The sequence below is a fragment of the Hirundo rustica genome, chromosome 2 (assembly GCF_015227805.2).
Source record: "Hirundo rustica isolate bHirRus1 chromosome 2, bHirRus1.pri.v3, whole genome shotgun sequence".
In the NCBI taxonomy this organism is placed as follows: domain Eukaryota; kingdom Metazoa; phylum Chordata; class Aves; order Passeriformes; family Hirundinidae; genus Hirundo; species Hirundo rustica.
The window spans coordinates 114,280,975-114,290,819 of record NC_053451.1 but is presented as its reverse complement, the minus strand read 5'-3'; the positions used below and the strand labels follow the sequence as shown (position 1 = coordinate 114,290,819).

The following is a 9,845-nucleotide window of genomic DNA, read 5'->3' as shown; positions in this document are numbered from 1 at the left end:
GGATGGCGTCACCGCGCCCCGCGTGACGTCACCCCGCGCCGGCCCCGCCCACCGGGAGGCCGTTGGGGCGCCGTGAGGGCTCCGGGCAAGATGGCGGCGGCCGCGGCGCTGAGGAGCGGCGGGCGGGCGGTGACCCGCCAGGTAAAGGGGCTCCTCGGGGCGGTTTCCTGCCCCCGCACTCCCCTCAGCTGTCGGAATTTCCGACCGCTCTGCTAACTGTTGTCGCGTTGTGCCGTGCAGGTGTCGCAGCTGGAGGCGCGGGGGCTTTGCACGAAGCCGGTGGGCACCGGGACGGCGCCGCCAAAGAGTAAGAGGGTGGTTTGTCTGTGAGAGGTGTCGGGGTGTCAATAAAGGAATGGGTGAGAAGAGCTGGGGAAGGGTCACGCCTCGGAAGAGGCGCTGCGTAAGCTGGGGAAAACAAGGACTGAAAGGTCACCTCTGTGTAAACGAGGGTTTCTGATAAAATGTACCGTGTAGTAATAAAAGTAAAAGTAAAGGTCTGTCTGTGTGGAATATATTTATAGGCCATATATATATAGATACATGTACACGTATATGGTTTTATATTTATGTGCTTGTCGCTTCTTTCCTGTTTACCTTCACCTTAATATTCAAGGCCGGGCTGGATGGGGCAGTGTCAAACTGTTCAAAGTGTAGGAGGGCAAATGGCTTCAAACTGAAAGAAAACAGGGTTAGATTAGATAACAGGGAGAAAAATAGTTTACTGTGAGGATGGCAAGGCCCTGGCACAGGTTGTCCAGAGAAGCTGTGGATGCCCCATCCCCGGAGGTGTTCTTAATGATGTTCAGAATCTAATTTTTAACTTTAGGTGTCCACCCTTGTCCTTTGAAACGTTTGTGTTATCAGGGTTAAAAAATAGAAGAACTTAGGCTTTCAAAATCCAAATCTGCCAAATAGCAGCTCCAGGCAGTGCTGTAAGAAGCTGCCATTACCCTGCTGTGTTAAATTTGGTTATAATGCTTCTTGCCCCATAGATTTGCAAGCCTGGGCCTTGGTTTGGATGCTGCCCTGCATCCCGCATTGAGGAGTATTTGAACTCTTTCATCCCTGACCTAAGTCAAAACAGGAATACCAATTTCAAAGACTGATGCCTTGTTTGTATAAGTGGAGGCTCAGTGGTTCAGTGAGGTTTCCTGTCCCAAATTAGAGATCCAGGTGCTGAAACAGGAAAGCTCCTTGGGACTTATATGTAGGAGTGATCAGACTTGTTGACTGCTGTTTGAACGACCGCTGAAAGAGCAGTTGAAGGCAGACTTCTGCCACCTTCTTAAATGCCAAAGCAAATAAAAGCCTGGCTGTTCCATTAAGAAAGTCTTCACTGCACAGATTGATTGAACAGCAAATTGCTTTTTATTATGATTTATTTTTTTGCACTTTAGTGTCGGTTTCTGGATTCAGTGTCCTGCAACTCTGATCTGTGTCAGGAGCCCTGTTAGGCCAGCTCTCCCAGGCAGCTGCTCCCCCTGCAAACACTCCCGGTTAATTAAGATGTATAGGATGCAGCTGCCTTTCAGAGTCTGCCTGGAACAGGATGTGCAAATTTTCCTTGCTTTGATAAAATGGTCGTGTTTACATACAGAGTCAGGGATGGGAAACAGACCTGTGATTTCTGCCTGTCACCTCTCTGAGTGTGAACAGGCTTCATATACATGCTGGGAATGATGCTGATGTTCCAAGCATCAGGAAGAACAAATCTGGGAGTGATGTTTCTGTGACTGATTTGGATGTGTTGTTCTTCTGGCAAAGTGATGTAGGGTACAGGTTAGCTGGTGCAAAGTTTGAAGTACCCTAATTAAAGTGTATCAGTTGTATTGGATGTTTCAGCTTTTAATCATAAAGTCTTATCTTTTTCACTTATCCAAACTTAACTGTTTAAAGTATTATTCCAGTAACTAATGGTGAAGTTGAGCTTTCCTTGCCTTCTTCATTCCTTAGGATGTTTTAACATTAGTACTTCTTCAGGTTTTGCTCAGCTTTCCCTTGTCTGTCCTCCCTTAGGCCATTCTTGTGTTAGTTTAACCTCTCCTATGCCTCTCTGAAGAACTCTTCCATCCCGAGTGACGCTCGCTCACGTGTTAGTTTCTCCAGGCTGCTGCTTGGCTGGGTCATTGTGTGCAGGGAGTCAGACCTCTTCCAAAGGTGGCTGCCCATCCTCCTGCCTCCCCCTGCCCCTCCTTCCCATCCTGCACCTTCCATCTGGCAGAGAGAAGTATGTGCTTGAATTTATTCAAAATACTACCTGTAAACTTGATGCCTATTTTTCACTGTATTTTGTTACGATAAAAACTCTGTGTTTCTTTCTTAAATACTTTGCTTTCCTTCTCTTGTCTCTTCTGTGATGTTTTCATTTAGACGTTGCTAAAGACTTGCTTCTGTTCAGAACTAATGGTAATAACTCCTTGAAGCTGTAAAATACCAGTGAGGGGAAAGCTGTATCTAGTTTCTGGGCATTTAAAGTAGATCTGGATTTCCAAACTCTGCAGAAAAATCTGCATCATGGGCTGGAAATCTGTTGGATTTTGCTGCTGGTTGGAAGGGATGCAACTCGTAATGGAGTTGGCTTTGCTATAGCCAATTTCAGCCATGGTGAATCTTCCTAATGTGCTCCCAGTGCTCCTTGATGTCCTGTTTTCTGTAACCACGACAGTATTTGCTGTTGCTCAGCCTCCTGAGGATGATGATAAGCATCCAAGGGATATTTACATATTCCCTGAAAGGATCTGAAAATTGCTGCCTTCTCTTTCACCTGTTGGTTCCTTGTCTGGAGAGTTTAGCTTAATGCAGATATCCACAAGGGAGAAGAAACAGAGACAGAAACAAACATGAAGCATCAGGAGATCTTCTAAGACTTCTTTAACAAAGAGGTCTCAAACCAGAAATAGGAAGTGAGGACTGGAGGAGATGAGGTTTTGGGGAAATGGTGTTGAACTGTGGGGTCACACCTCACATGGGCAATGAACAAGTAATTCTTTCATGGATGGCCTCAGGTATCTCTTACTCGGCTGCTTTGCCTTTTGGGAGTTGTCCCTCCCCTCTGCTTCCAGGATAACTCTTGCAGGCAGCTGTGGCCTTGCCTCTTAACTGTGTCTCTGCTTGGCTGGCTTGTTCACAGACCAGTGTTGTCTCTGCAGCAGCAGAGTTTGAAGAGCTTGGCTCACAAGCCATCCTAATGCTCACCTGAGGTAGGGAAGTGTCTGCAAAACTTCTCCAGTGATGCAGAGTTGAAGCACAGGGGAAACCTTGAAAGCTCTTTGGAGGAGTCTGGCAAAGCGAGGAATATGAGGGTTTACCACTTGAATTTTGGCATCGCGGCAGCAAAAACTGTTAGGTGCTACTAGAACTCCAGTTTCCTTAAATTAAAAAGTCCAAAACCTTTCTGCTTTGCAATGCCTGTATTTAGCATTACAGTTACTTGTAGTTTATTTTTGTACCAGATTGTCTCTGAAAGTTAAAACTGTGTGACTAAGATCAGTACCAGCGATGTCAGATACAATGATGATAATCCTCTTTATGCCGTTTCCTAGATGTAGTGGCACGACAGGGAAGCACCAAGCTGCTTGCCATGAAGGCACCAGTTGAATTTCGTAAAATGTTGTCTTCTAGCTCTCTCCTGCTGTCTGCAGACAAAGGTGAGAGCTCATCTAATACCAACCTCAAGGAAGCTGCAAAACCTGCCGAAGACACGAGGATGTCCATGCCAAGAAAAACGGAGGTTGCATTTCCTCAGCGAGGAGTTTCCTCCCGTGAGGAGGAAAAACTCACCACACCTGCAACAGGAAGAGGCCTGAGGAAGGAGTTAGCTGATGAACAGACTTTGTCTTCATCCAGCTCAGAGTCAGATTCTAGCTCAGATTCCGAGGACGAAAGTGTTGATGATTCAAAAGTTGCCATTAAAACTAAAGTTGAGTTTCCCAGACGAGATCCTTTCTTTTCTGAGAACATAGCAATAAAGGCATCGATGCTGGCAAAAGAGAAATTATCCCAGAAATCCCTCAAAGAATATGGAATTAAGAAGCTGCCACGCAAACCAGAAATTAGCATGTATCCTGTAAAGCAGGTCAAATTTTCTAAAACATCAGTCAGCCAGGAAACATCAAAATCCAAAGCAAGAGAACCCAAAGTAAAATCCACTCCAAAAGAGCAGAAGTTTGGCTTAGAACCACGCGTGGTGAAAAGTCTGGACCTGACCGATATCACTCATAAATCAGATCACGTGGAGGAAAAGTCCATTGGAGCCCAAGGAGCAGCTCCCCAGCTGAAAGCCTCAGCAGTGACTCAGAAAGACAGAAAGCAAAATCTGGTGTCCAGAGGACGGAAGGAAGAAGTGAAGGATGCACAGGAGTTGAAAGCAAAAGGAGTAACTGGTCCTAAAGTGAAAGAGACTTCTGGAAGCACAGTGTTGGTGATGAGCAGCACAGAAAAGAAGGAGACCACTCAGGAAGCAGGAGTCCAGGCTGGAGAAAGCAGCACAATAGAGGGTACAGCTTTAAATTGTTTGAACTGTATTGATTCTTCTGGGCTAGGGTTTGACTTTTTAAAAAGGGTTTCCACATCTTCTCTGATCTTTGTACTGAAACTGGCAGAATGGCAGTGACTTTCTGGAAGATAAATTGTTGTTCATTGCTAATTGTTATAAGCTGTCAGTAATACTCAGGCTCCAGCTATGCTGTGAAAGGAAGCGGTTTCATTTCTCTGTATTTATAGTTTCATAAAACAGTTACTTATAAAATGCAAACAAGATTGTTTCCACTGTGAGCAAAATCATGGGGTTTATATGACAACACTTGTTTTCATTCTTCTCTTTTCTTGGAAGGATTTGGTAGCTGCCTTTTTCATGAGTCAAATTTGATGCCATCTCGTTGTTGCTTAAACCCTGCCATCTTTCTGGTTTTGTTTGGGGTTTTTTGGGGTTTGTTTTGATGGGGTTTTTTTCAGTCTGTCAGTGTTTCAGACTTCAGAAGACTTCTAGAAATCATAGTGTAATGCCAGAAATGGGTGTTGTTGATTCTGAGACTGGAAGGTTGCAAGCAACTGGTGTGGAAGTAGTAAGTCAGTTTTGTAGAGAGCTGGGGAGGAGACAGTGTTGTGTTTTCAGGGAAGACCATTGTGCATCATGTAATCATCTCCTCAGCTGTGCCTCCCTAGCTGACCTCCCCTTTTTATTTACTGCCATCCTGTTAATTGATGGTGCTGCTGATCTCATTTTGTGTGTCTCAGTAGCAGATGCCTCTCTGTCCTGATCTGTCGAGATCCTGCCTTTCATCTTAGGCAGTATAAATCTGCCATTCTTGAGACCCCTCTTCTCGTTACTACATTGAATTAAAGAATTTGCCTGCTTGGAAATAAAAGCAGCATTAATTGTAAGGTTGTTTGGGTATCATCCTTCAGGAAAGGCCCTGGGGGCCAAGGAAACAGCAAATTGAAGGTGAGCCAGCAACGTGCCCTTGCAGCAGAGGCCACCAAGAGTAACGTGGGAGGAGCAGGCTGGCGGACCTACAGCTCCTCCCCTGGTGAACATCACCAGGGGTGCAGTGTTCAGTTTGGGGCTCCCCAGTGCAAGGGGGCTGTGGGGCAGCTGGACAGAGACCAGCAAAGTGCCCCTGAAATGATGGAGGGGCTGGAGTATCTCTCCTGTGAAGAAAGGCTGAGAGAGCTTTTCTGTCCAGCCCAGAAAAGGGATTGATGGCAACTCAGACGACTGGAAGTGGCACTCTGTGCTGTGGTCCAGTTGACAAGGTGGTGATCAGCCAAAGGTTGGACTCGATCTTGAAGGTCTTTTCCAACCTAAATAATTCTGCAATTTAAAAACCAAACTGCAGCACTGTTTGCAAGTGGTAGTTCGATTTGCTTGTTCCTTCTTGCAGTCAACAGCATAAGCCTTCTTTTAAAAATAACAAAAGTTTGGGAAGGGCTCTTTGTTTTTATCTACAGATGATGCTTTTCTCACCATTCATCCACAGTGGAGTTCTAGATGCTCAAACATCATTTTTTTCCTGGTGCCTCCAGATGTATCTTGTTATCTCTTCCTTCTTTGAAAACAGCCACTGCTTTTCCTTGTTTAATATCCACAGCTGACTGCACCACCTGTAATTCCTGCTTCTGTCCCTGTGCCCTTTGGTCTGCAAACTCTGCAGCAGCCACACAAAAGACGTAAAAAGAGTTTTCCTCAATGCAAACCTGGACGTTCAGGTGATGTCACCCCTTTGTAGAGCAGTCAGCAAAAACTGCTGACTTGAGCTGCTGAGTGAGGAGCAAAGCTGTAGCTGGTAACTCAGAAAGAGGCCTGTGATTCATTTTGGAAGAACATCCCATGAAGTGCTTGCTCTTTAAGAGGCAAAGCAGAGATGAAGTATGAACTGTGGGGAGGATGAACTCAGGAATAAATTTTTCCTTGGAGAAGCCAAGTGCAGTGTATTTAGGCAGGAAAAACGGGGCTCCATCTGCTTTCCTTCCAGCACATCTGTCTCTGAATTTGGAACAACTGGTTCTTGAAGGCTTGTCTGTTCTCTTGCCTCCCCTTGCCTGTTCTTGGGGCTCTTTGCAGCAGAGCATCACCTGGCTTTTCTCTCGGAGTGTCATCTCCTATGAGCTGTGTCAGGAGGAAATGAGCAGTAGGCACAGGGATATTTCCTGTCATGTTTTGCTGAAACCGTGGCTTACTGCCTTGAGTTTTATAAGCAAGCCTTGCTAAATGCTATGGATATTTCTCTTAATCTGATAGCTGCACACTGCAGTAATTGTGTCATAAGGGAAATCCTGGTGTTGAAGTTGTTGTGTTCTTATTGTAGATGGACCAGTTAAAATCGGGGCTTAATACAATCTAACCTGAACCACCATGTACAAATTTATATGACAAAACTTTTCACTACACTGTGTGTCTTCTTCTATTGTTTAAACTCTGGGTATACAACAATAAATTCATATTGGGAGTAAAGTTTTATTTCTTGCAATTTGCTTGGTTGTAAAATCAGCCTGTAGCAGGAACATTTTTTTGTAAATTATGCTGCCTGGATTTGCTTGATATTCTATAAGCATAAGAATTAATGTTGGCTTTAACAGGAAGTAAGGAGTTCTAAATAACTTTATTGGGTTATTCTTTGAAGGAGAGCTAATACAAAGGTTAAAAGATTGTATTTACAAGAAAAGGAATTTACATCAAAGGCTCTTGATAGATTACTGTTTGGTATAACCGCACTGGAAATTAAATGGTGGATATCTTGCTAATTCCATCACTTGTCCCCATGGCAAAAATTCAATCTGTAAGTTAGCTCTGAGAGCTGTATCTCATGGTTTGACAGGATGATACATCATTTGTACTGCTCCTTTGCCCCTCCTGGTTTGCTAAGAATGTCACCTACTGTTCTGGCTGGAATGAAAACCCAGGCAACTATGAGAAAGCCAGGAAATGCAGACATATGTCTTCCAGAGATAAATGGAATGTTCTGCCCTGTCCACCCCCATCATTAGGTGGTGGTTTGGGTTTAAAACCTGTGCTGGGATGCCTTGTGCTGATCCCTGTTCTCCCCTGCACAGTAATGCGCTGCTTTAGGGCCACACAAGGCACCAGCTGGACTTACTCTTCTGGTAAAGTTGCTGACTTGTATTTCTTTCAAATGTTGATTGGATGAGAGATCTGACAGTTTATGAAGGCTGAGTCTATGCTTAAAAACCATTGTCCTCTGATGTGGCATCCTCATAGTCACCAGTTCCTGTTTGTTTTCACAGAGACCACAGCTAAGCCCGCTCCAGAGGAGTTTGATAATTCCACCTACAAGAACCTGCAGCACCACGAATATCACACTTTCACCTTTCACGATTATATCGCTGTCCTCGCAAAGTACAGGCAGCCTCAGCCATCCTCTGGGAGACCATCACCACGGCACTGAAAGAGCCACACTTAAACACCCAGGCAGGATGATGAATTGTTCTATTTAGCACTGCTGCTTCATCTGTATCATTGAAATCAGAGAATAAATAATAAAGGCATAATAACTTGGGCTTTTGAACAGTTCTTCCTGCCTCTTGGGGTCCCTCACTTCTTGACTTTTACAACTGAACTGCAAATGAATCATCACTGAATAAAAATATATTTTCTACCTCTCCATATATATTATTTGGTGATAGTGTAAAAAAGTCCTGACTTTTCAATGTCTCCAGACTTTTGATACTTAGACCATTTTTACAGGACCACATCAAAGAATCCTGTGGGATTCAGCTGCCTGTGGGGTTTGTGCCATGCTTAATTTGGTGGTGGTGTCACTGTAGTGCAGTGGGCTGTGCTCCTTGCACACAAACATGTTCCCAGCTCTGAAGAGGTAATGTTTACCCTGGATTTGGGAGTTAAAATCACTGGCTGGGAGCAGCACAAGAAGTATTTGTCTCCTGTGGCAGGAGTGAATGTTTTGTGTTAGTGGAGGAATGCAAGTTTATGTAATGTGATTGAAACATCTCAAAACCTCTGCTCTTGTAAAGGGAGAGCAGAACATACAACTTTATTTAATCATCTGCTGGGGGCTCCAGCATTCAGGTTCTGCAGTAATTGAAATAATTTAAAATGCAAGAGAATCTCAGTGGGCAGTTCTTAATAGACTTTTACTGTGTTGATTAAACTTTGAGGAAAAAACATATTTCTATGGATAGAAACACTTGAATGAATATTTTTAAAAGTGATGAAAATACCGTAAGGGTAGAAACAGCTCCCGGTACTAATTGTGGGGAGTATGTTTAATTTCCTACTTCTTTTTTTCCCCACATTAAAAGTTAAAATTGCTGTCCAGCCTCAGTCTCGCTCTGCAGAAAATGTGAGCCACGAGGCACTTTTCAATACACGTTATCAGCAGTTACAGTTGGTCTCAGTAAATTTTGTATTTCCATCCTATTAGTAACAGTCTTCTGCCTTCTGGGAAAATAGCCTTGATGGCCACCAGCTGTTGTGGGTTTAGTTCCATTTTGGCTTCTTGTTCATTTTGGGCTTTTTTGGAGTTAATTGGCCTTAAAGCAGTTCTTGCAATAACTCCAGCATTTTCCATCACCTGTCTGTATTCTTTCAAGCAACAGACCAGGCCAGATCAAAGGGAAACCAGAGTCAGCTTTAGGAGTCTATCTGGATATTGGATGTGAATCCCTGGGTGCAATTAGCAGAGCAGATATTTTATACTGTAACTTGGCAAAAATGTGGTAAGAAGGATCAAGAGGCCTACATCAATTTGCTGTGTAGAATTTTAAGTCAGAAACCCCTGGCAAGCAATTTTATTGTCCTGTAAAAAATAAAGAGCATACTAGTGACTCCAACTGAAATTTAGAAATCTGTTCGTGTATAAATCCACGTGCTGGGGAATAAAGAGCAGAGAGTCACTTGGAGACACCAACAGTCCCATGTACTCTGTACTTGTAAAAGGAAGAGAAATTTGCTGCCAGCATTAAAAAGATGAAAGAATCGGGGTCTTCCTTTGTGAAGGGCCCACTGGGAGGGCCCCAGTAACTCTGCTGTGATTTGTTATTACCTGAGACTCCACGTAGCTGGGAGCTGCACTGGTGCTGAGCTGTGCTCTGAGCTGCTCTGTCATTGCAGGAGGCTGCAAATTGTCAGACTCTACGCAGTAAAAGTGAAATGCGTATTTACTCAGCCTGCCCACGGTAGTTGTCACTGTTGGCTGTTGGAAGCCAGACTTGCTCACCTCGTGCCTTTTTTATTTCTCAGGAGGGCTGGTGTTCTAAACAGGGACTCAATCAGCCCAGGACGAGTGGGTTGAGGTAGAAATGTATCTTGCTTTCAGTCAACTCCCACCCTCTGCTCAGCTACTTTTCGAACTAAGGAGATCCTC

General features: G+C 44.2%; 1 protein-coding gene across 2 annotated transcripts; it reads left to right on the top strand.

Annotated features, from left to right (window-relative positions):
• Window positions 1–44: 44 nt before the first annotated feature.
• Window positions 45–8,013, top strand: NDUFV3 (NADH:ubiquinone oxidoreductase subunit V3). Of its 2 annotated transcripts, XM_040056796.2 has the most exons (5): window positions 124–141; window positions 241–307; window positions 2,020–2,230; window positions 3,546–4,499; window positions 7,747–8,013. In XM_040056796.2, exons 4-5 carry the CDS (start codon window positions 3,584–3,586, stop codon window positions 7,905–7,907), a joined length of 1,077 nt encoding a protein of 358 aa, XP_039912730.1. In that variant the 5' UTR covers window positions 124–141; window positions 241–307; window positions 2,020–2,230; window positions 3,546–3,583; the 3' UTR covers window positions 7,908–8,013. The 2 variants fall into 2 exon arrangements, with proteins under 2 accessions (XP_039912729.1, XP_039912730.1); XM_040056795.2 differs by lacking the exon at window positions 2,020–2,230 and having other exon boundaries at window positions 45–141.
• Window positions 8,014–9,845: the final 1,832 nt, after the last annotated feature.

Coding starts and splice junctions, on each gene's coding strand:
- NDUFV3 (XM_040056795.2), top strand. CDS start 91: ATGGCGGCGGCCGCGGCGCTGAGGAGCGGCGGGCGGGCGGTGACCCGC. Junction 308..3,545: donor CGGGACGGCGCCGCCAAAGA/GTAAGAGGGTGG, acceptor GCCGTTTCCTAG/ATGTAGTGGCACGACAGGGA. Junction 4,500..7,746: donor AGAAAGCAGCACAATAGAGG/GTACAGCTTTAA, acceptor TTGTTTTCACAG/AGACCACAGCTAAGCCCGCT.